Source organism: Ruditapes philippinarum, unplaced genomic scaffold, assembly GCF_026571515.1.
Source record: "Ruditapes philippinarum isolate M1 unplaced genomic scaffold, ASM2657151v2 ctg8719_1_1_1_1, whole genome shotgun sequence".
NCBI lineage: Eukaryota > Metazoa > Mollusca > Bivalvia > Venerida > Veneridae > Ruditapes > Ruditapes philippinarum.
This window is the reverse complement of record NW_026851719.1, coordinates 3,747-31,732: the sequence shown is the minus strand read 5'-3', so window position 1 is coordinate 31,732 and position 27,986 is coordinate 3,747. Positions and strand designations below refer to the sequence as shown.

General features: G+C 31.7%; 1 protein-coding gene across 1 annotated transcript; it reads left to right on the top strand.

Moving 5' to 3' along the window:
• The first annotated feature begins 264 nt into the window (after positions 1–264).
• On the top strand, positions 265–27,986 carry LOC132738016 (carcinoembryonic antigen-related cell adhesion molecule 5-like). Its single transcript, XM_060725431.1, has 10 exons — positions 265–322; positions 7,858–7,951; positions 8,449–8,784; positions 14,787–15,119; positions 24,547–24,834; positions 25,064–25,354; positions 25,659–25,949; positions 26,410–26,715; positions 26,865–27,143; positions 27,673–27,986. The coding sequence occupies exons 2-10, from the start codon at positions 7,900–7,902 to the stop codon at positions 27,984–27,986; spliced, it is 2,490 nt and encodes an 829-aa protein (XP_060581414.1). The 5' UTR covers positions 265–322; positions 7,858–7,899.

Genomic DNA, 27,986 nt, shown 5'->3' with positions numbered 1-27,986 from the left:
AAAATCTGTGTTTTTTATGTCATATTATCATAACTGCGAACCCTGATTATTATATATCCACCTAACAATAATAAACATAACACAATTTTGACCCTAAAAAGAATAATATAATGGCTTCAATAGATTAGGATGAATTCTTAATAGACACGCAGACTTTGGTATGAAAACAAAACTGCACTCTAAATTATACACATATTACTTCTGAAGTAAAAGTTTACCGGTGTTTTTAGATGATTAGGGTGTTTGTTGTAACACTTCCCTCACAGAACCGTCGGTATGTTACAGTAAATCTACAGTGCTTAATGGATGTATTTAGACAAAGGTACTGTAGGTCATTTGTGTTTATCTAAAAAAATTAGATTTGTTATGGTGAAAACACAATCTGAATGAAATAATTTGTTTATATAGTTATTTTTTGATATTAATTTCATGTTTTCATTTAACAACATATGCCATTTGCATGTGGAATTATAGGTATAGTCATTGGTATATTTTGTGCGTTTATATTACATGTATTATTGAAGATAATTGTAATGATGATATAAATGAAAGAATGTCATCACTGTTCATTAACATCATCACAATTTTGACAAGAAACTAACTTAGAGATTAAACAAAATCCAACGAAATTAAAAGTACCGTCTTGTCGGCAATATTGACATATTGAAAACCGTTAGTGTAGACAGGACTGATTTTGAGAATTTGGCCCTCTATTCGATGCTAGAGGCATTTTGTAGTACAATTTATTCTTTGTACATTTTACCTATTTAGGGTATGCTGAATCCGAAAAAGGTAGATACCAAACTGAAAAACTTGGTCTTGACCATTTAAATGGCCATTTAAAGTGATCACTAAAATGGCCGCAATATTTCTTTATCGGAAATAAATGATATAACATAATATCAAATAAAACTTAAACATAGGAAAAGCCTGAAATTCGTCACAAGGCATGTAAAGGTAAATACAAATTAGACATCAAAACAGAATTTAACAAAAAGAACAATCCTATATGGCTGAAAAATCTAAGATGGCGGATATTTTCTATAGGCCACTACATGGGAAGTTATATAGATAATACTGAATATTTTATGGCATTTAAACATAAGAGAATAGAATGTAAGAGATAGAAATTCTAGAAAGTCCCTACTCCTTTGAACCATCACTATATTTAGGATTTACGCAGCGACCACTACACTCTTCCCAGCCCTATCTGCTAGATAGAGCTTTCAAGTATTTTGTCTGGCACTTTATGCAAGCATCAAGAGTGGCCTTTTGGACTCCTTTCTCTTGCATTTGCACAGCAGTAAATGCCGATATTTCTTCCAACAAGGTTTTAAAACTTTAATAACCACCTGAGAAATTTCTTAATAGTTTAATTTTACTCTTCGGAGCTTTCCAATGCAATTCACCTATGGCGATATTGAAATTCAGGAGTATACAAATGGAAATAAATTAAGCCTTCCCCTGAAATTTGATATTAGTTGTGATTGTTGAAAGCACTGTCATGAAATGACGAGTTAAGTGAGCTAAGAAATAGTAATTAGAAAAGTTGCGATACCGACTTAGGAATCATAAACCAGTAGATTTGTGAGTTTAGTCTATTCTTAACCATATTATGGAAGTACATTAAGCAAATGTGTATTTTTTTATCAAAAAATGTAAATGTTTATAAGTATGGTGTTGAAGTGTTTACAAAACATTTACTGTTGGATATTTTGGGGAATGTTGACGATTACGTTACCTCAAATGAAATTTGCAGCCAAACTTTTAATAACGTGTGTAACCGCCACATGCCCGGCTGATAGCCTCAACCCTCCTCTTCATACTACTAGTAACGCGCCTAATGCAATTTTGAGTTAGATTTTGTCATTCTTGGTGCAGAGCTTGTTCCAGTTGTTGAAGACTGACTACATGTGGTTCGTACCATTACCAAAATAATTACCCAAATACGATTTAAAATTTCATTTATGCCTGGTTTGAGGAGAAGGGTTGAGGCTATCATCAGGTGTATATTTAGTAGGAGGATTAATATTGTCATTAGAAATTGAAAACCAAAAGTACTTATATAACTAAAACAGACTGATGATACAATGCACAGAAAGGAGGGAAAAAACTTAAGTTTACATTAATTTTGATTTACTTATGGTTTTCTTATTACTTTCAAACGACACTATCCGAAAATGCATATACGAGTACTGGTTCAAAGTCAAATGACAGTGAATGGCCCTTCTTCTTGGGACTCTTGCATCATCTGAATAAACATCTACATATTTACCAGCTGAACTGCATCTAGAACATAATATTTGATCCAAATTAAAAGGCCATATCAAGAGATTTACCAATTTTATTTATTGACCAATAAGCACCAATATTAGGGAAAAGCTGTGTTTTTATGATGCATAATGGCATTGTTATAAAGTCAAAGGACTCAAGTATTTTAATCCAGCTCAATCAATAACAAGACCATTGTGAAAACTCTATTGACAATTTTATAAATAACAAAATGGCATTGGATCAGTCAGAATGTCTGAATATAATAAAGGCAGACCTTTCTGATATGGGTGTGTTTTTTATAATTGCCGAGTTTTCTGTCCATAATTTCATGGTGCAAAGTATCAGATCTGAATTGGAAGTGGTAATACGCCCAACATTGCAAAGAAAATAAATAATGTTTTTTTTTTTTTTTTTTTAAATAACATTAACCTTTACTTGAAGCCGACACAACGATTACGCTCAAACTGTTCTACTGTGATGTCAGCCAAACAGATAAGCTACAACATGCACATCCATTTCATATTTGCAAAGTTTGTTTCATCCAAATATTTTCCAAATTCTTAATATAACACGTTATAGCTAGGCCTTTGCGATTTCAAAATGAGACAATAGAAAGTTATCAGAATTAATCATGATTGCCCATGTAAAAATATTTTTATTTGGTCAATCCCTGCAGAAGAGTAGAGAAATCCATTGTAATTGTTAAAGAATAAGAAATAATTGTGACTTAATAGCTTATTTTTTTTAAGTAATTCGCACAAAGTCTGATTATGGCTACTACCCATAAGCTGTGTTACATTAGAGTGATTTGTTTTTACAGGTAATGATTCACTACACCACTATGTAATTCAGGCATCGCTTTTCCTACAGTTATACTTAATCCCAACATTATTTAAATGGTTAGAGGCTAAGCATCCCTTAAACTATTCTTCCACTATTACGTACCGGGACATAGCCCTTCCTATAACTACCATTACCACCAATTCCACAAAGCAGAACTTAAGTCCCCAAAACACTGAGTATTAAAGGCAACATTATTTAATCTGAGAGCGAGCTTCCACTACAAAACCTATTTAATTTCCCTTATAGATTCAGGAGCATAAACAATGGGAAGAGTTGTAGGAGAGTTATCAGAGACTGGTATTACTGCTTATCAGTTCTTACCACAACTACTTCACCACTTAACCCAAATCTAAATGCTTTTTCTGCATTTATCGTCCTAATATATTGACAAATAGACCTGTTGGTATTTACAGACCGTTAAATTTGGCTTGTGATCTTGGATAGTGTTGGGATAAATAATGTTGATTTTAAGTCACTCCTAATAGTCCAAACCTGACTTGTTATAAAACAAGCCGCGCTTATTAACGCTAAGGACATTTTCTGCTCAAACGTATAACCTGTCTGCCAAAAGCTTTAAATATTTACCAGGTTTTGAATTGGGTTTCAGCTGGTTCTTGTTGGATTTGAACATGAAAGCGTAATAGTTGATTTTGTTATTATATTTCCAATGCTCAAACTACCTTTAGCTTTGATCAACCGAGGTTCAAAGTCAAATGGGATCATAGAATGATACGCTCAAAGTCTTATTGTTCCGCAGCGGAATAAAAAACCCTAAAATCCATAGGAATGCCTCCTGAGGAATCTCAAAGCCAAACAACCCTAATTCAACTACAAATCACAGGTTTAAATACCCCTACCTACCTGTATTTTTATTGTCGTTCCTGGATAGCGACATATACAATTTACTAGATTTGATCATTTTTCCCTGAACACCGCCTGCCATAAGCCATTCAAAACGTAAAATTTAATACCAAAGGATAATGAACTGAAAGAAAAAAAATTGGGACGCCTACGGAGCACGCCATCCGCAATGTTTTTGTCGGGTTAGCTTTGTATAGAATTAAACTACTTTCTTCATTTGCAAACCCGAAGCCAAGTGTGTGGGCTTCTACAGTGTAAACAATGCATGAATATTTTCTATTAAGGGAACAAACATTAGCTCTATTGTTCACAAATGAGGTTTTGTCACAATTTGTCTTTAAAAATTTATTTCTATCTGCCCTTTGATCGTTGTAATTTTTCATACCAGCAAAACCTTTGCACATTCTTCGGCAGTAAAAAAATCCGAAAAAAACATGACTTGTCCAAGCCAATGCTTCAGACTGTGACAAATAATGTCATGTGTACATACATTGTATAAACAAATGGGCCATCAATTCATGAGTGTGATGTAAAATATACATTTAAGACCGTATTGCATAACACAGTAAAGTTCTTTCATATCTTCAGTATCAAATTCATTCAGAGACATGCTTTGAGATATAAAAATATATATGACCTTTATGACCTCCTTAAGGGGCAATGTTTACGTTTTAACCTTATATTAGATTAATTATATATAATTAACTGAATAATTGTATTTACATAGAGAATAATAGAAAAATCCACAGGAACTTGAAATTCTATCAATATTAATGATAATATCCTAAATATACCCCTTATACAGCATAAATAAGCACAAGGACTGAAACGCCTTTTCCCCTCCCCAACATTTTTTACGCCGAACAAATCAACAAAACAACGGATCAAAATAATCTATCGGGCCATTTTGATAAACAATACACAAATGTATCAAATACCAGCGATAACTTTTTTTAATCGCGTAGCTATGTAGGAATAATTCAACATTTTCTGATTATTTCCCACGATCTGAGTTTGTCGCCGACTCCATTTCGTGACGTCACTGGATTTGTTCGGCATAAATTAGGTTGAAACCATGTGGCAACCAACCATTTGATTAATAGTCCGGCGCGTTACGAGAGGTGTTCATATATGAATGCAAATAGGCCAATATCACGCTTTTAACTATGTACATATATCGCATAGATGGTTGTGTAACCTCTGAATTGATACAATATATGTGTATATCAGTTCAGTCTAGCTTTGACAATAGCTCGATTAACGCTATCTACTCATGTATACTAAAGCTAAAATCTATGGGAATAAGCCTCCTTTCACTGACCGAATACGGTCCTATATCAAGAATCGCTGTGTTCTTGGTATACAGGCGAAAACCATATTTAATGAAATATGTCGTTTTTATGGGAACAATGAGCGTTCTTTTTTATCTGTCACACGGTGGTTTAATTACTTTAAAGTGGTGTGGATTTAGTTAAACATGCATCTCATGCACACCGTCCGAAAATTCCAACTTCGCCAAAAGTAGTGTAAAAAGGATTTGATTGCTACTGATGCAAACTTTTTTAACTAAGTAAACAGCTAAATGCGTTTGTATCTCTGTAGGAGCCGCTCATACAATTTTTAGACGTGATTTAAAAATGAGACGGATAAGTGCCAGATGGATACCCTCCATACAAAAAAGGAAAAATCGTGCTCTTGTGAGAATCTCTAAACAATTGTTGAAATAGTTTCCAGTCTTTCGCAAATATCATAACTGGCGATGCGACTAGGGTTCACTTTTATAAGCCCAAACGAAATAAACTTAACAAAATATGGGCAACCAAAGAAAGTCAAAGACTTTGCAAAGCAAAACTCACCATGAGCGTCAAAAAGTTATATAATTATGTAATTTACTTTTACAATCAAGGTATTGCTATTCAAATCCCCGTAACAAGCGTAAATTTGTAAATTCCTAGTTTTATAAAGGCAAGGTCTTTCATAAAATAAAGAAATGTTTCAAATACCGTCGAGCAGCAACTGCTCTCTGTTGCATGACACAAAGCGGCCATTGTAAAAGCATATCTGAAACACGAAAAGGTTGTTGAGCTTCCTCACCCTCCTAATTCGCCAGATTTTACCCCTTGTGATTTTTCTGTTTCTGAGGCTCAAAGAAACCTTTGCTTGAAGAAAATAACGCGTAAAAAGTCTCGGTTGCCTATTTTCAAGTGTTTGAACAGTATACATCAAAATGATTATGAAAATGCATTTAGAAATTGGATTGAAATACGTAAACTTTGTATATCACATTGTGTTAGAGAACAGAGAAAATTATTTTGGCACTGTTTGTTGAGCACTTCTAAAAATTGACCCAGTTGTATTCATAATCGTAACTACCCTGTCGTGCCACCACAATGAATTGATTTGAACTTAACATATTTGAGTTATTTTTATTCTTTAAAAACGTGAAATATATGAAATTGATGAAAATAATTTAATATAATACACCATTAGGTCTCATCGTGGTAATGCCATGATATTTACACAGTGCTTGCAATCTAAAATTTTGAAATGATTTAAACCTTCATCTGTTATAATGACTTTTAAAATTGTACAGCTTACACTGTATACTGTCAATGTTTTTATTGTTTCGAGTTGAATTTGCTGTCTATTTCATACTCATAATCCATGAGATTGTAAACCGGGTTTCTATTATTAATTATAGACTATTTCTCTCTGGGTCTCGGATACAGTAAAATCATGGAATTATTGCAAAAAGAACATAGATATATCATGGAAACTAAGCGGAGACAAAAATTGAAAGATTATAAAGGAAATCATGGAAATAGGACTGACAATAGAGTTATAGTTCTTGCACACAATATTGTCTTTCTCTCATTTATTTTTATATAAATCCCTTTAAATTGTATTCATTGTTGTCAAATTTGCTGATCGTATAAGCAATTAAATTAAAAAATTAAAAAAGATAGAATACTGCACCTTTTATCAGTATGTATTAAAGATATAGTCCGGGCGAACATAATTAGGACAGACAAACTTCTCCCGCTTCACGACGACGAATAAAATGTTTAAGTCTGTCTAATTTTTACAAATAGAAACTCATAGTATATAACACTCACTGCATAGTATTAATATCTTTTCATTATTAACATTTTACGCAAGATTGATCTGAAACAACTTTATAAATAAATTTATCTGTAATATGAATAAGCGGATGGAGTACTCGCAGGAGAAGGAGTCTCTAAAATCTCATATAACATTATATGATATTTCGCTTTATAAATATTATATTTATCTTTATAAAAAATGTTTTGTTAGCATGCAGAAACTGTCAGCAGCAGGTTTCGTTTATTTGACGTTTTGTTACAATTAATACATGTTTGAAAGTCAGTTCTTCTGTTTGTCTTTATATGATGTAGCAGCTGTGTTCCATATGACATGCTATGATTAAGCTCAATTTTGATACAAAAGATAAAGTAAAGAATTAACAAAATCAATAGTTATAGCGAACATGTGAGGTTCACCGACCTCGGTTTTCGAAATATCTTCAACTTATTTGTAGGGAAAATAACTCTGAAAAATCTAGGTCAACAATGCCTTTTTCATCTGAATTTCATGTATCTGACTTCAATTCGGGTTATGAGTAATTTGCTAATGATTATTGGATGACAGAATCATGACACTATAGCTATCTAATGTTGTTCTTCGATAGTTATAATTTGTCAGATGGCCATTCTTTGGTGATAAAAACCGTGATGTATAACTAATAAATTATTGATAACTTGAACAGCACTACATCCAAGCTGAAAATCTAAATGCTGAATGAAACTTTGTTATGACTCCTTGTAACCATGTAAAATTATACATAATACTTGTTTTCAGGTTACTTAATATCTCCAAGTAGTAGTATACTTACTTTTGGAAATGCAGAACTGGAAATTTCATTTAAGTTTGTTTGCTCTGTGTTTCATTCAGGGTAAGTAAAATAATCTATATAATTGATATACAATTTGTTTTGTATCTTTTTAGTAGAGCTGCATCTGATTTATCTTATGAACACATTTTGCATGAACAATACATTACATTGTTATTTGTTTCCGCTTTTTAATTCTTATTTTACAAATCTCTTCAGCAATATGCTATGGTTTATAAGCGCTTTTGCACACAGATTGCTTTTGCATTCTAGACAATTGTATAACACTTTCTGACAGTCAAACAACTACAGCTAAAAAGCTTTATAGCTTATTATATACTCACTTTCTGTCATAAAAAAATCTTTTTGATACATTATAAAAACACTTTTAGTAAAAACCAGTCTCCCGCATGTATGAAATAAACATGTAACAGTCGAAATTTAAAGATGGTGTGTTCAGACTTTCCCACAATAATGCCATAAACATGAAGTTATTCTAACGAATACAAAAATATAATGTACGCGTAAACTAAACTAACTAATAATCCATTTCATTACAGGTGTATCATGTCAAAGCATTGTTCTAACTCCGACCAAAGCTTACGCCGATATAAACGAGGCCCTTACGTTAACCTGCACGTATATCGGTTACAACAATATCGCAGGGACGAAGTGGAATATAAATAACGAATCTACACCAACTATAGTAAGACATCAAAATGGCATTTGTAGTGGTAGTGATATCTTCGCCAATGACAACATTTACAGAGTTGGATGTCCATCTAATACATCTTTTACCGTAACTATATTACGTGTACAACAAAGAGATCTTAATATACCATGGATGTGTTTTGGTCATACTAAAATAAGTAATACTGTTAGAATATTAGCAAAAGGTAAGTTTTAGTAACTATCATCTCAGTATTCAGTTTAACTTTTGATGTTGACATTTCCATAAATAACTCAAATTGTGTTCCCTCAAACGTATGTCATGTCTTTTGTATTGTTATATCTATTATTTTATATGACTCCGCCTACTCAGTTCAAAATTAGAGCGTCGGATTTATAATTTAGGACCGCTGATTCGATCATTGAGTGAGCAAAATTTTTAAGTGACAACTGATCTAGGATAGTGAGTCTTAGCGGTAAGTTATACAGGGAAATCGCTTAATTGCCTTACTGCCGAAACATAACAAAACGTGTTAATTCAGCATTAAAACAAACAAACAAAATACAATCAGACAAAGGCAAAAACAAATAAATGTAATGTTGTGTCACGCTTTCTCCAATTTTTTCATGAACACATTTTTATTTGCTGTGTATGTGAACTACTTTCTTTCCCGATACCCAAGACTTACCGATTTTCATCTTCCTTATCCATTTTATCTAAATATCATTATGTAACATTCTCAAATGTTCTTGCTAAGTTTCCTATGAATTTTCTATTAAATTGTTTATTGGTACGCCACTCATTATTCCATTCTTTGGTCAAACCTTGCCCTATTTCACTTTTTGTTTTGTTCAACATGGTTAAACAAATCCGAATATGCTATGCTGCTTGGTTATATTAAAACTGTGTTCTTTGAACGTTGTAATTAGAAGTTGATTTTCTATAAATTTTGAGTCAAATGTTCATATAAGTAATGAATGCATATATTTAAATGATTACATATATTAATATGCACAAATATTTGCAGTACATATTTTACATATTATTTGATGTTTGAAAATTGTTTTATTGGCATAATTATATACATATCTATATATAATTCACTGAGTGTGGTTAACCACTACTCACAACATACAGGATCTTTATAATTGAATAAAGATTATTTAATATGTCTATTTATATCACTTACAACCAGTAATACGTAGACAATATTTCTGCATTCGAAATATGTTTTACAGATTGGACGCTAGATACAATATTTCTATTATTGTGCTACCAAGATCGAAAATTTTAACAAGTGGTGTTCACGAGTCAAGTGTTCTTTTTATGTTTGAAAATATAAGAAAACAAAGTTAAAATTACATATTATGAATAGAATTAGGCATTAAGAATTCATTTGTGGGATTTTTGCTGATACATCAAATGGTTCATATAAGCTACTAAAAAACATATAGGAGTACAAACAAACAAAAGTAACAATTAAAAGTCAGTAAGTATATATATGGTCTGGTAGTTGCTGACCTGCAATTAATAATCAAATTTGAGTAACTTATTCATAAACACTGTTTATGAAAAGAGTATTAACTTTTGATATTCCACGCAATAATAAAAACATGTGTTAAATACAATTCATTGATTATTTTTACTTATAACATAAGGGAAAAAACACAACAACAATAGATAGACTGGTACTATGTTTATCTAAATATTTAAAGATATAATATTGGTGAAACTTAAATAGAAGGGAGCTATAATGTGAACATCACGCTTAAATATATGTATATTGATATAATTTATAATCATATCGCAGTGATTTACAGAAAAAAAAATATAATCATAATTATCAACCACGGCACCGGCGAACCAGAAATATTTGAACTGCTTTAAATTTTGTTTTCTCGTAAATGAACTCGCAGTTGCTGTATATAACGGTCTATAAACTCGCCTCTTTTTTCATGGACCATAACTCGGCCAAATTATGTAAGTAATATGCACAAGCACTTGAGCTACAGATCAGTTGAAAAGTTTCATTTAATAATATCGAATTTACTTTGAGTGATTGTAGTTCAACGAATCCGCGTCAATATTGGAAACTGGTTAAATTATTAGTCAAAGAAAATTCCCCAAATTGTAAATGTATGCCCCCATTAATAAAAGATGATAATTCCCTAGCCTTTTCTGATAAAGACAAGGCCGATACACTTAATGATTTTTTCGTATCTATTTCAACTATTGATGACTCTAATACCTCTTTACCACCGCTAGTATATAAGACGAATAAACAGCTCAATAGTTTCTGCATTACCAATCAAGATATTATTGACGTTCTTTCAAATCTTATTATTAATAAGGCAAGTGGACCTGATGAAATAAGCCATCGTATGTTAAAGGAGACTCGTTTTACTATTTGTGAACCCCTAAAAATATTATTCAACATGTCTGTCAATCTTAATATGTACCCAGATAGCTGGAAAACTGCAAATGTTATGCCCTTATTTAAAAAGGGTGATAGCTCAATGCCGTCAACTTATCGACCAGTTTCACTTATTAGTTGTATAGGTAAAGTTATGGAACGAATTATGTTTAAGTACATTTTGTATATCTATAACTATTTTCATGAAAATAATCTAATCTATAAAAATCACTCAGGTTTCCTACCTGGACATTCTATAGTGTATCAATTAATTGACATTTACAATCAAATTTGCAAAGCGTTTGATGACAAGAAATCGACTTGCATCGTTTTTTGTGATATTAGTAAAGCCTTTGATCGTGTATGGCATAAGGGTTTGATTTTCAAATTAAAACAATATGGAATTACAGACAATATTCTTAAATGGATGTCTAGTTACTTAATAAGTCGAAAACAAAAAAGTATTCGTTGGATCTACTTTTTCTGAGGAAAGAACTATTAATGCCGGCGTGCCACAGGGCTCAGTACTTGGACCTCTACTTTTTCTTATTTACGTGAACGACATTGCAGATTCTCTGTCTAGTGTAACACGTTTATTTGCCGACGATAGTTCATTATCAGTTAGTTCCAATAATATTAATCATATCGAATCGACATTAAATGACGACCTCAATATATTATCAAAATGGGCAAAACAATGGCTTGTTAAATTTAATCCGACTAAAACAGAAGTATTATTTCTCTCTCTTAATAGACAAAACGTGAACGTACCTACACGTTTCTTTGATAATACACGCTTAACGTTTGTTGACAACCATAAACACTTGGGTATTACATTTAGTAAAGATGGTTCATGGCATGAACATATTACAAATATAGCATCTTCCGCCACAAAAGTTTTAGGATCTATGCGTATGTTAAAGTTTAAGCTTAAACGGAAAACTTTGAATCAAATATATATATCTTATCTTAGACCAATTATTGAATATGCATCGATTGTTTGGGATAGCTGCACATTTTATGAAAAAGATCTTTTAGACAAAATTCAGTATGACGCTGCACGAATTGTAACTGGCTTAACAAGATCTGTATCAATAGAACGTTTACTAAAAGAAATAGGGTGGGTTTCATTATCAGGCAGAAGAAACATGCAGAAATTAATTTTGGTATATAAATATAGCCGTGGAGAATTACCCTGTTATCTGTCTGAACTTTTTCCAAATACCGTTTTAGAAGCAAATACATACAATTTGAGAAACAATTCTGACTATGCTACTATGGCACGCCGGCTTGAAATCTATGCTAAATCTACAATACCTTCATCTATCAAACTTTGGAACAATTTGGACACTCATTCTCGTACTGTAGACTCATTATCAGCTTTTAAACGTAATCTAAAAGAAAAATTAAACCCCCAATAGTTCCCCCATTCTTCATTTCTGGTGAAAGATTTTCACAGGTCCATCATGCAAGAATACGTAATAAATGTAGTAACCTAAACTCCGACTTATTTTACAACCACTTACGTGATAATCAAAAATGTGACTGTGGATATACCATAGAGGATGCAGAACACTATTTTTTCAAATGTCCGTTATTTCATCAACAGCGCCATCAATTATTCATTAATACCCGCCCATATCATCCTTTAAAGGTAAAGAAACTGCTGCTTGGAATTGATAACTTGTCGCCTGAAGATAATGACATTATTTTTGGGCATGTTCAAAAATATATAAAGAATACGAATCGTTTTAGAACTTAATATATCTTAATGATAATTAAATATAACTCCGTGTTTCTATTTTTAATGCTGGTCCAGTAACGGAAATGGAGGCGAAACCTGTTTTATTTTTTTCAGAGGAAAGGTGAACAGAAGTTTGGATGTTTTTAGAATGTGTATTTTTTTTTCTATTTCATGATATTTAAACCTCATATCAATTTTTGTTGTTGTTTTTTTTCTCATAATATTGTCATCTAAATACTTTTATATCAATATAGATATATATAGAAGCAAACTGTAAATATTACTCTGATGATGCGCAAAAAACATATATTTTCTTGTTTCTTCGCCTAACACATTAATTACGTAAACAAGTTTTATATCTTTATAATGAACATTTTGTTATTTAAACTTGCCTGGGAAGGGCCTTCATTAATGTTGGTAAAACTTGTGGCCCAACCCATTTGCTTCAAACTGTTAACATACATGTTTCCTTGTTCGTATTTATTGTATTCTGTTTAGTATTAATGTAATCTCTATGTTACATGTACATGTTTCAAGCAATAAAATATGATTAAATCAAATAAAAAGTTTCATTGAAAATGCATTATTGATATAATAGGAGTAGTCCGTACGCATTTATTAACACATTTTTATTCAATGTTCATAATTCGGCCAAAATCATTCAAGCAGAAATTTGTGTAATATGCGCAAGTACTTGAGCTAACACTCAATCCTGTAAAGTAGCAATGCAATTGCATTATTGGTATAAGAGAAATAGTCCGGAAAAAATCATTCAAGCACCATTTCTCTGACAAAAATAAGTGAACCAAACAATGCCGAAACATGCAGAACAAGACTTGGTACTTATCATTCCTGTAAAGTTTTGATGAAATGGTTAAAGTAGTTTCTAAAGAGAAGTCCGGACAAAGTTCTTCTGTGTGTAGCTGGCAACACAAAAAAGAATTGTTGTATTGAAGGACCATAAGGTATTCCAAAATTAAATAAAAGAAACGGTGTCAATCGGAAAACCAGTGTAATATGAGACATGAGTACATACACACTTTGATAAGTTGGACTGTATAAGCTCTAAAATGGTTTATTCATTCCAAGGATCAGTTCACTATTAAGGCCACTTGTGCAGTCCAGTTATTGGTCTAAATAGAGATAATTTTCTAAACTTTAGCTACAAATCAATCCTTTATAGTTTCATTGCAATTACTAAAGTGGTATATTAGGAGTAGTTCAGACATACTTAAAAATAAAAGTCTTTCAAGGACCATAACTCTGACAAAAATCAATGAACAAGAAAATACCGACGATATGAATAGCAAGACTTGGAACTGATCATTCCTGTAAAATTTGGATAAAATTGCTTTAGTAGTTTTTGAGAAGTACTCTGGACAAGTTTTGTGACGGACGCTTGGACAGAGAGACAGACAGAGGACGGAGAAGTTATCCCTATATGTCGCCACTACTCTGTAGAGGCAACACATAAATGGTTAAAATATATTATTGATAGAAGACAATTCCCGAAATGATGGCCGTTTGGGACTATTCATTTATTATAAAAAAGGCAAAAAAAATACAACCACAATTCTCATATCCAAATAACTTTTGGGATATTGCAGTTACAACCTGTTTTGCGAAGTTTGTTTTTTAATGAAAATAAAAATACTAAAATTTGAAGAAACGGTATGTTAACTGATTGGGTTTAATGCATTTTTGTATAAGGGCAAGACTCGACGTTCTTTGTGACACATATTGAATTTCGAGGTATGCTTATTTGTAAGTCTTTGCAAATGATTCAATAAAAATATAATAGTTTTGGCTCTCGATATTATATTAATTGAATTTGATAGCATATAAGCCCGTAAGTTATTAATTCCTATCTCGTTTATATGCTTTATGGAGTAGACTGCAGATTTATGAGTACTTGACATCACAGAAAAATGCTTCATAAAATGTCGTTGCCTCGTTTCTTAATTTTCGAATGACCTCTAAAATATTTTTTATCATATATTGCATGTATATACAATGTATGCATTTGTAATTCTCTGTGTTATGATTGTTTCACATTTTTAATATATTTCAGTTCCTGTTGAAAATGTAGTACTTTCTGGACCAAGTTCTAGTTACATAAAAGAGCATTCCCGACAAACAATCAAGTGTAAGACATCACCTGGTCGACCACAACCACGAGTAGGTTGGTATCTCCATGAATCTTATACAGTTGTAAAACAAAAGATAACTGTAAATTCGTCAACACAGATACTCAGTGATAGCGGGGATGGACTTATAGCTGTCGAAAATACCTTACAATTTTACCCAAATAGATCGATAAACAACTGGATGTTGAGTTGTGAAGCGTGGACAGACGACGAAACCAGAGCAGTTTATAGCAACAGATTGACTTTGAATGTTGCTTGTAAGTCTTCTTTGAAAGAAATGATAAATTTGTTTTTCATTGATATAGTCAAAATAAGGCTATTCTTTTTAAAGTAAAGCTTTTACAATTGGGAGCTTTTTTGTTGAGATAGTTGTGTTCGTTAAACGTCATTTGTTTTCTACATTCAATTTACAAAATCACTGTATTCCGACATTTGCCGTTTTCATTAATAATTGATTTTGATAAAAAGATAGGGGTCACAACAATCAATAAATGTGACGTCGGGAATGAGGCGTACATAACGGGAAACTAATATATTCAATTCTCGAAATTCATTGGTCCTAAGTATGTCATTATGACCTTATTATGAAGGATTAGGTATTATTTAGCAATCAAAAAGACCAAAACATATTTCCTTTTGTACTGTAACAGACAAATTGTATTTACTAAATTTCTTAAAGATTGTTGAATCAACACTTTCCAATTTTGCCGATCGAAAACAATCTGTTTACTCATTCAAAGCATTTATACGAAAGCCTAATAGTGTCAAATAAAATAAAAAAAATAAAAATACAAAGGCGTCATTACGCAAATAAAGGCGTTATAACGCGAATCAAAAGGCTTAATTACGCAAATCAAAAGGCGTAATAAAGCGAAAACAAAGGCGTAGAAACGCAAATTAAGGCGAAGTTACGCGATTAAAAGCGTTGAAACGCGAATGAAAAGGCATTTTAACGCGAATAAAGGCGTTATAACGCGAGTCAAAAGGCGTAATAACGCAAATAAAGGCGTATTAACGCGAATCAAAAGACGTAATATCGCTTTTATTTGCGTTATAACGCGAAACAAAGGCGTTATTACGCAAATCAAAAGGCGTAGTAATGCAAAGAAAGGCGTAGTAACGCGAACAAAAAGGCGTAATAACGAAAATCAAAAGGCGTAGTAACGCGAATAAAGGCGTAGTAACGCGAAACAAAAGGCGGAATAACGCAAATTAAAACGCATTATAATGCCAATTTTATACCATATTAATACTTATCGAATGGCTTGTAACGTGAGAAAGGAAGAACAATATTGATCTGAATTTATTGCTCAAGATATAAACTCGTATAGAATAATAAATGTAGATAAGGTCAATTTACTGCCTATCTATTTACTCATCCTATATTTACAAACACAGTTTTAATCACTGTTGTGAATAACTAACAGTACATTTTCATTCATTCAGGCATAATCACATGACATCATCTCCATTCATCATTATAAGAGTTATGGGTAATGTCTTGTTCTTGTTGTGAGTTACTATGCTCAGTGAACTGTCTCTTGTTATGTCCTTGTTATGTCCTGTGTTGTTAAGTGATGTCCAATAAATATCTTGTATATTTGTTAAGTAAGAATGTGATTGGATGAGAGTGATTTCATATCATTTTATGCATGGGCAATCTACATTCCTTTTCTAAGAAATCATTTTCAAACTTTGCATTGTAGAGTTAACTACAGTATTTCTTCATAGAACATTAATAAATATTGTCTTTATATAAATTAACTTTACGTTTGTTCTTTATAAAACGGATTTGATAGTTATAATTTTATATAATAGAGGTCAGCCAGTTGCACCTGGTAAGATATGTTTTACTTTAAATTACTTAAAATAAATGTGATGAAATGTATGGATTAAATGGTTGGAATTATTTGAAATGTGAAATGTTGAAATGATATTGATATTGAATTTGTATTTTAATGTGTGTTTTTGTATTTCATGCATTTATAATTGTTTATTCATTTTATAGGTTTCATTTACACATCATCAAAATAAACATTGAACACCCAGTCAGAGTTGGTCATGAATTTTACACAAACCATACTCTACAAAATGGCTCCCCGATGAGGAATGATGTAACCAAGAAAACCAGGGCCATCAGCTTATTCTACAGTAAGGGCAGTTCTACTGTACTACATGTGGTGATTTTTAAAACAGACACACCTAAGACAGCGCCGGCAACCCTTCCTGCGGAAGTCGGGAGCTGAAGTGTTCCCCTTCAGTTTCCAGGCCTTCTACATTATAGATATATCCCCAATTCCATAGTGCAATTTCCCCTTCTATTTTTTCTCTGGGCCCATGACAGCTGTTTACTGCGTCCAACATTACAAACAGTGACTTTCTTATATTTACGTGTGGAAGGATACATGTAAAAAGGAGGATTTTCGGACATAAACTGTGTTTTTGTGATATTTTGTACGTGTTAATATATTTTAAAAGTGTTTTAATAATTGTGTTTATTGGATAATTGAATTGGACATATATGTAAGTACTTTTGTGTTTATTTTGTATTTTTTCTGAAGACGCACTATTTTGCTCATCTCTTTCAATATGTGATTTGGTTTATTTACAAAAAAAAATTGAGGTAATTAAACTTTAGACTTTTATCATTCAATTTGATATATATAAGTGCATTCTATTGAATTTATTTCTAAATTATTATAAAAAAAAGCACTTATTCATTTAGACAAGTCATTATTTTTGTTGAATAAAGAGTAGTATATATAATTACTGAAGTTTGACATTTTCATTTTTTAGAATTTTTAAATCTTAGGTACAGCATTAAAGTTTAATATTGTTGACATACAATTATCATTTTTTCTATTAAGAAAGCTCAGATTAGGTATAGATTTATTTTCTTTAAAAGTCATTCTTACTTAGATTTGAATAGTGACTTACATTTGAGAATTATACAGGTACATGTCTTGATAATATTTACTTGTTGGTATATTTCACAAAGAATTCACATATAAATCTTTGTTTCATAGTGCTAGTAAACAATTAAGGTTATATATAAAAGATCATTTGCGTAATTATGACTTTGTGGTAAAAAAAAAATAACAATAAAACTTTAGGGTGTTGTTTATTGTGTTGATATTAAGAATTGCTAGATAAATTTGTGTTTCCACTGCCAATTAAAATTCTTATTGCCCAATTTCATGTGTACATGTTTGTGAGTGATATTGTGTTATATGTAAGTATTTTATTGTGTACATAGTGTGTATATTCATCCTCCACCCTTCATTTTTCATTATTTAGTACTGTGAAATTTCAGTCTATTCTCCAGTGTTGAGGGAAATTTGACTGAAAATACACAAATTATCAAGATTCTCAAGTTATTGCTGGTTTCATTTGATTCAATTGCAGCAATCCATAGTTTCAATAAATTATATTTTTGAACACCCCTGCAACATTATTAAATTTCTCAGTCTGTCCTGTTTAGCTCATTTGTTGAGATACTTGTGAAAAAAAAATTTTAACAGAAAGTTTTTCAGTTTTAGCAATAACCTGTTGCATAAATACATATTTCGATACAGTTGATTGATTTTTAATATTAACAGGTATTTTGTTTCCCCAGTTATCAGTCAGGTACTACTTTCATAAATCACCTAAGTGTAAAATGTAAAGGATTCCATGCTTATTCAATGCTTTTCTAACTCTGGTATGTTTTGACTAAATATTTCAGACAGGTCAAAGTATATTATTTTTATTTTTATTTATAAATAAGTGCATTGATCTAGAACTCAAAAAGAATACTTTCAGTGCATCTTATTTTGTGAGTGAGGCAGATATAAGTTTAACTTATACATTTTAGGTGCAATTTTTTATGCTGCATTTTTATGTTTTAATTCAGCATTTTTGTTACAATACACCTTCCTTGATCATTAATTTTACATCCTACATCATTGCTTAAAGATGGAAAAATGTCTCAACGGATGAAACTTTAGGTGCCACAGGTGAAACAAAAACTTCTCTTTCAGAAGAAGATATGCTGAAAATACTCTCCACCAAATACACTTTCACCCCTATTAAGATTGGTGAATATGGAGGTACAAAACCCAAAATTCCACCCCTTGTTACCAACCCTTTGCTTGTTCCATCTAACACACCTAGTCATTTTTCCTTCACTTCTCCAAGCACTCTTGCCATTGTTTCAAAGCCACCAAAGATTCCATTTTTATCTGGTGATGAGCCCTTGGCTATGGGTGTGATCTCCTTTTATGAATGGCGTCATGAAGTACGTTGTCTTATGAGAGACTCTTTTATTCCTAAACACCAGGTATTACAGGCCATAAAGACTTCCCTTAGAGACACAGCGATGCGACTTGTAGTTTCTTTAGGCGATTCTGTTTCTATTGATTCTATTTTTCAGAAACTTGAGTTTAACTTTGGTGAACCTGCCCGTCAAGGAATTACTATGCGGGAATTCTTTAATTGTTCTCAACGTCCAAATGAGTCTGTCACTTCTTTTGGCTGTAGGTTAGAGATAACCCTTGAACAAGCTTTTGAAGGTGGACATATACCCAGATCAGGCCGTAATGAATTACTTTGTGAACGGTTTTGGTCAGGCTTATTGTCAAAAACTCTCAAAACTAACACTCGTCATAAATTGGACACTGCTGTAAACTATGACAATTTTCTCCGAGATGTTAGACAAGGAACTTTCTTTAACTAACAATACCAAAGTGAAAGCTCGTGCCAATTTACAAACTTTTGATGTTAAGAGTGAAATGGAAGACCAAGAAAAGAGGTTAAATTCCAAGATTAGCAACATCCAATCAGCCTGTGATAAGAAATTCACGAAATACTATTATTGAACGTCTAGACTCTATGTCAGCTTCTAACAGACCTTTACCCTCTCAACACTTGTTCAATCAGCCACCTCAACCCCTACCACCCTCATTTAACCAACCACCTTCCTTTGTACAACCACAAGCTACTGTTCAACCCAATAAACAGTATCAAAATAATAATACATTTCAGAGAAAGAGTAACAGGTATCAGAACAAACAGCAACAAAACAGATTTCACTTCAATTCATCTGTACACCCAAACTATCAACCACCTCTGTAACTGGCCGTACAGAGGAGGGAAATTATCAAGGCCAACATAGTTTCCTGAATAGAATTGTTGGAGATTCAAATATTGCCCCTATTGTTTTTCATCATGTAAATACTCATGGTCTTATAGATACAGGGTCAATGGTTTCAACTGTGTCAAATTCATTTTATCAAGCATTGCCAAATAAGCCAATATTGTTAGCCTTGGAAATTTTGGTGTTGACCTGAATGTTTCTGTTGCCAATCGGATAAATTTAGTTGTCTGACACCTTTGCTTATTAAACATTGTGTTGTTTTAAACTTAAAACCCAGACTATTATTTCAATGCACTATGGATAGATAATTATTTTTTTGTCTACGCAAATTCAGATTGATTGAATAATTGCAAAATATTTCAATCATTTTCCTTTTTTTTGTTGCGTATTTGTTTTTTTTGTCAGAATTTCTCTTCTGATTTCTTGCATTTTCCCATTTATAGGGATTGATAAATATATCCTATTTCACTTTCACCGTTATAGGTTTTTGTAAAGTGATAATACAACATTCATAAATCATTTTATTTTTAATGTTGGGAAATTATTCATTTCAACAAATAGATATTAATCTATTAATCAATTATTTTATTTTTTAATTTTAGATAAAATTTTCATTCAACATTTCAAAACTAATTCAATCACTTTAAAATAAATAAATAAAGTTTTCTTTGAAATAAATTTTATTTTGTGTTTGTTTGCAAACTATAAGCTCTTATTCATGCATAACCATTTCACCTGAACTTCATTTCATTCCATGTTAACTTAAATTTCATTTCATTTAAACATTCACTGATCATTTCCATAGTCTATATTAATACAAGGGAAACAACTCAAATAACCCATTGACAATTTATATCTATTGTTATCTCCCTTGATCTTAACATCTCCAGTATACATTAACATTGATATAAGTTGATGTGTGATTATTTTATTTTCATCATTAAGGAAATGTCGGTGCCATTTAAATCTAGTGGGGGAGTGTGTAGATAAGGTCAATTTACTGCCTATCTATTTACTCATCCTATATTTACAAACACAGTTGTAATCACTGTAATGAATAACTAACTGTACATTTTCATTCATTCAGGCATAATCACATGACATCATTTTCATTCATCATTATAAAAATTATGGGAAATGTCTTGTTCTTGTTGTGAGTTACTATGCTCAGTGAACTGTCTCTTGTTATGTCCTTGTTATGTCCTGTGTTGTTAAGTGATGTCCAATAAATATCTTGTATATTTGTTAAGTAAGAATGATTGGATGAGAGTGATTTCATATCATTTTATGCATGGGCAATCTACATTCCTTTTCTAAGAAATCATTTTCAAACTTTGCATTGTAGAGTTAACTGCAGTAGTTCTTCATAGAACATTAATAAATACTGTCTTTATATAAATTAACTTTACGTTTGTTCTTTATAGAACGGATTTAATAGTTATAATTTTATATAATAGAGGTCAGCCAGTTGCACCTGGTAAGATATGTTTTACTTTAAATTACTTAGAATAAATGTAATGAAATGTATGAATTAAGTAGTTGGAATTATTTGAAATGTGAAATGTTGAAATGATATTGATATTGAATTTGTATTTTAATTTGTGTTTTGTATTTCATGTATTTATAATTGTTTATTTATTTTATAGGTTTCATTTACACATCATCAAAATAAATATTGAACACCCAGTCAGAGTTGGTCATGATTTTTTCTCAAACCAAACTCTACATAAAATATACATTTACAATAACTATCATTCCATTTGCGCAGTAATAATGCAAATCATTTAGAATAAACTGATGAAGACTCTTTGATATTTGTCAATATAAGGTGACTTGGAGACTTAAAGGTCCATTGGGTTATATGTCAATACAGTTACTCTGAATTCACATCATTGATTTTACACATGTAACTATTATAAATGAATTTCTTTTTTTCTTATATCTTATCTTATTTTATGTGTGCGTCATATGTTCAATTATCTACGGATATGTCCTTTATAATTACTTTTATAATACTGCACGTTTGTAAGGTCGCTTTTCATTGGATAATCGTGACGTTTATATAGTTTTATATACACGGCTGTTGTCGATTCATGAAGAAATATTACTTTTTTCTCTAAAAAATGATGTTTGCTGTATTATAAATTCGTTATAAAGATTGTTGACAAGTTATATGGCCGTATATAAACGGCTGTTTGCAATATAACCCTTGCCTGACGGCTCGGGTTGTTTTTACAAACAGCCGTTTATACAGGGCCATATAACCTGCCAACAATCTTTATAACTAATAAATAATCTGTTGTAATTTTTAATTCTGTGAATGTCGTTCCTAATTACGCTATAAGTAATTGGCTATAGGTAACAAGATTTGGAAAAACATAAGGTATACGTAAGTCACATTAGGATGAAAGTATCTCTACGCGAATCAAAAGACGTACTTATCCGAATAAAGGCGTTATAACGCGAATCAAAAGGCGTAATAACGAGAATAAAGGCTCTATAACGCGAATCAAAAGGCGTAATAACGAAAATCAAAGGGCGTTAAAACGCGAAACAAAAGGCGTAGCAACGCCTTTATTAGCGTTATAACGCGAAACAAAAGTCGTAATTACGCGAATCAAAAGGAGTATTAACGCCTTTATTGGCGTTATAACGCGAAACAAAACGCGTCATAACGCGACTCAAAGGCGTTATAACGCGAATAAGGCGTTATAACGGGAATCGAAAGGCGTAATAACGCTTTTATTCGCGTTTTAACGCGAATTTCAGTGTGTAATTACGCGAAACAAAAGGCGTGATAATGCGAATCAAAGGCGTTATAATGCGAATTGAAAGGCGTTATAACGCAAATAAAGGCGTTATAACGCGAATTAAAAGGCGTAATAACGCCTTTATTGGCGTTATAACGCGAACCAAAAGGCGTAATAACGCAAAACAAAAGGCGTTATAACACTAATTTAATACCATATAAATTCCAAAAAGTGACCTAGTAATGTACGATAGGAAGAACAAAGTTGATCTACATGAATCGATCAAGACCTACGTTTTATTTTCAATTCTGTACGGATACGTCCTAAGGCCACAGTCTGATTTTTTAATATTTTATTTAGGAAATGCTTTCGTCAGATTAGAGGTTAACTATCACCCAACTAAAGAAGGTAATGTCTCCTTTAATTGCGACTTAACTGAAACACTATCCCCCCAGTTAAGCATACATATCAATAATCACCCTAATGCGACTAACTTACACCTTACGTTTTCCCAAATCTAGTTACCTATAGCCTATTACCTATAGCTTAATAAGGAATGACATTCACATTATTAGAAGATACTAGAGGTTATAAGGTAATCAAACAGGATATATCCGAAGATAATTGAACATATGACGCACATATAAGATAAGAGAAAAGATAAGATTAGAAAAGAAATTCGTTTACTTTAGTGACATGTGTAAAATCAATGATGTGATACATGTGAATTTAGAGTAACTGTATTTACGTCCAGTCCAATGGACCCATACAGCACCAAGTCACCTTATATTGGCAAATATTAAAGAGTCTTCATAAGTTTATGACTATTACTGCGCAAATGGAATGTAAATGTATATTATATTATTCTATACGAGTTTATATGTTGAGCAATAAATTGAGATCAATATTGGTCTTCCTTTCTCACGTTACTCGGCCATTTGATTAGTATATTATGGTATTAAATTGGCATTTAAATGCCTTTATTTGCGTTATTACTCTTTTTGTTTCGCGTTATAACGCAAATAAAGGCGTTATTACGCCTTTTAATTCGCGTTATTTATAACGCCTTTATTCGCGTTATTACGCCTTTTGATTCACGTTATTACGCCTTTATTCGCGTTATTACGCCTTTTGATTCGCGTTATAACGCTTTTATTCGCGTTACTTCGCCTTTATTTGCGTTTCTACGCCTTTTTTCGCGTTATTAAGCCTTTTGATTTGCGTAATTACGCCTTTTGATTCGCGTTATAACGCCTTTATTCGCGTTATTAGGCCTTTTGATTCGCATAATAACGCCTTTATTCGCGTTATTACGTCTTTGCATTTTTTTCATTTGACACTATTAGGTTTTCGTACATTTATTTTGAAAGAAATAAATATTCATGTCCTGTAAGCAGTTTATAAAGTTCAAAATACTGGCCATATGAGAATGTTTTAGCATGGCATAAATGTTATTTGTCTTCTCAATTTTGCTGTATAACTCTTATCTAGTACACTTTGTAGAAAAGGTTTCGTTTGAAAAAGATAATTAAACTGGTTATGAAAATATAAAAACATCTTTATCTTGATATAAATGTACCAATGTTATTTCATTTAAATAGTTTGTGCTGTCAAGTTAAAACAGCGATACATCTCAAAGAATTTAAGGAATGTATTTAAAATGTCTATAATAAGAAATTATACGTACAGAAGTAAAATATTTGTTGAGTGGAGTTACAAAACATCAATGACATTTTTATAACTCTCATCAATTTTAAACTTTTGATATTTTATCGAAAATATTTAATCAAACATTTCAAGATCCCCCGGAGAAACCTGTAATAATGGGTTTCACAGACGGTGAAAAATATTCACTTATAGAATCCGAGTTTGTCAAACTGTCTTGTTCGTCACATGGCGGAAATCCACTAGCTAATTTGACATGGAATTGCTATAACAGTAAACCAACATCTATGACCATTGAAGACAAAACAGTTTCCAGCACTGTTACATGGTCTGGGTTTCGTGGTCAGTCATCTTGTCTTTGTATTTCACATCATTCCTGGTCTGGAACTACGCAAGATACAACTGTAATAATTGATGTTCTTTGTAAGTTTTATATTTCATATTATATAAGATAAATAACAAATTGATGGTTTCGTTTTAAATGTAGACGTTCGTCAGTAACAAAACGTTAAAGATCCTAAAGATAATTACGTATACTGCTTTAAAGTTATAATATTGTTTGTATTTATTTATTTTTCCATGATTGCTTTGTAATATATTGATAAATCCTATCAATAATCGATATAAAGTATTTTGACATACATGTTTTAAGACCCTCCAAACAAACCAACTATGACCATCAGCAATAAAACCGTCTCAAACGTTATTAACGTTATTTTGAGCAAAACCGTGCAAGTAAAATGCGAAAGTAAAAGCAACCCACGCTCGAACTACACATGGACAGGCCCAGCTGATTTGAGCCAAGTGGAACAAATACTGGATGTAACAATTAACAGCACGATAGACAAGATGTTTAAATGCAATGCGACAAATCGAATGGTTAGACAAAATGGTACACACGTAATTGGACGTAATGAATCTGCTGTTACAATAAAGGTGTTGTGTATGTATCATTTGTTACACCTCACTTTCTTTATACATTTATTCTGAGATTATTAACAGATTATTTCAACTTAATAAAGCACCATTAATTCATACAAATTCTAACTTTTCTCCCTTAATATCATGTTGATTAGAATAAGACTTTGTTGATACAAATTTGGACCAAACAATGATTAAACATATCTGTAAAGAAATGTAAGAATGTTACAAGAAAGCTATTTTACATTATTGTTGTATCCAGTTGTAAATGAAAAGCGTACACGCATGAAAATAAAGGCAATAATATGAAATATCGTGTTTATCAGATCCACCTGGGAATCCTTATTTCAAATATGAATACAGTAATGGAACAAAGGTCAGTACTCAAAATATGATAGACGTTATAGAAGGAGATTCGTTTTTAGTACATTGCAATGCAGCAGGAAATCCATTACCTACTTACAAGTGGGGCAGTAATAAAGGCAACAGTATTTTAAAGATAACTTCAATTACTTCCGACACAAATAAAACATGCCATGTAAAGAACATAATGGAGGAAACAGTCGGTGAAAATCGAACAGTATCGACATCTGCCTCATTTTTTATCAGGGTTCTTCGTATGTATAATTATAATACATTTATTATATAAACTTGTATTTAAGAACTGATCCAAACACAATTTTATATCTTTAAATTTAATTGTGAAAATAAGTTTTTTAGACAAGTGATATTTTAAATCAGTCATATCAACAAAATTCAATTTTCAACTATCACCGCCAATTAACAGGTTTATTTTAAGCTAAGTCTGCATAATTCTTCTTTCTTTAAACACATTTTGTTAGAAACCAAAAAAAATTACCATGTTTATAAAAGTGTCCTATTTATTAAAACATTTACGCGTGAGTAAAAACTTTCTTTATTTATATCATAACGACTTATTTTAAAGACACTGATTACAGAACAGTGTTTATTTTAGGTTTTTGTTTTTTATATGCTCATAATGATAGTATTAAACTAGTTAATAGTGTCAGTACATAATATAAATATTTCTGTGAATGCTCATAATTACATTCATAGATGCGCCATACATTCCTACGATCACGATTTCGAACGGAACGAGACAATTAAACATAACAGCAGTGACTATACAATTAAGAGAAACAGACAATATCAATATGACCTGTTTCTCTGAAGGAAAACCTCTCCCAAACTACACCTGGGATAGTCACAATGATCAAATACAAGGACGTTTACGTCAATTTACCAATATTAGCCGAAAGGATGCCGGGAATTACACGTGTTATGCGAGTAACTTGATGAAACGCACTTTTGGTGACACTGAACAAGGATTGAACGTTTCCAGCTTGTCTCTCGACATAATGTGTACGTATGAAATAAATATATATTTTCTTCGTAGATATTTCAAATATATTCAATGTTGAGGAATGCAATTGTTCAAAACATAAATGTGTCAACATGCATGTGTTTATAATTTTAATATCATTTCAAAGTCTTTTAAAACACGGTTGCAGATCCATCAACCATTTCATCACTAGAAGACATAAGTACTCTGGAAGGATCAGACCTTAAGGTTATATGTCGAGTTCAGGAGGGAAACCCAACTGAAGATAGTGTGTCATGGACTAGAATAAGTGATGACAAGAATTGGAAGAACAGTCAACTGATTATAACTAATGTTTCTAGAGCAGATGACACAAAATATACATGCACTTTACGAAGTACAATCATTCCAACAATTGGTGACGAAACATTGACTTTAAGAAACAAAACAATACATCTAAATGTTTTTTGTAAGTATACTGTGTTAATAATCAAAATCACTTAATTTTATTATATGTTTGTGGGAAGGGCGTGAATAACGCAAGTTTATTATGTGAACTATTTAAGGTTCCTTTTTACCAAGACTTACGTCCAAATAAAACACTTATAACCAGATCTTATTGATTACACAGAGTGAATTGTCAGTTACTATCACTTTTATCTATCTATTAAAATATAACTATCGAAGTGAGTACACGTTCACAGAGAAGTGAGTCGTTTCATTGAAATCACATTTGAAACTGTGTAACACGTAAGCATACTTTAATTTTCCATTCATCAGAAAAAGTAAAAAAAAATATCCTTATTATCAATGCTAAATCTAAAAGTTGAATAGTTTATATTTCATTTAATATATTAAAGCCTCATTTTTATTAGAAGCAAACGATTTTACGTTAACAGCTTTTTCTACCGTGGTGTGTATGTATTAAAATGTATTAAACATATTTAGGGAGGCAACAAATGAATTTGTTTATCTTGACTTATTATAATATGTTTCAGTTTCTTCAGAAATCAAACATTTTACTGTTGTAAAAAAGAAGTCAAGTGGAACGTTTATTGTAAACCAAACAGATGAAGTTTCATTAGAATGTACAGCAGAAGCTAACCCAGCCTCGATTCTATCTATATATAATACACGTGGCAAGAGTATATCGACAGTAAAAAACAGAAATTTGCTGCTTTACAGCATATCAAATGCGTCGTTCGAAAACGCAGGCAAATATAAATGTGAAGGCAGAAACAACTACACAAAGGATAAACCATCAGTATCAGAACTGATAATGGTTGTCAAATGTAAGTTAAACCGGCTTTGA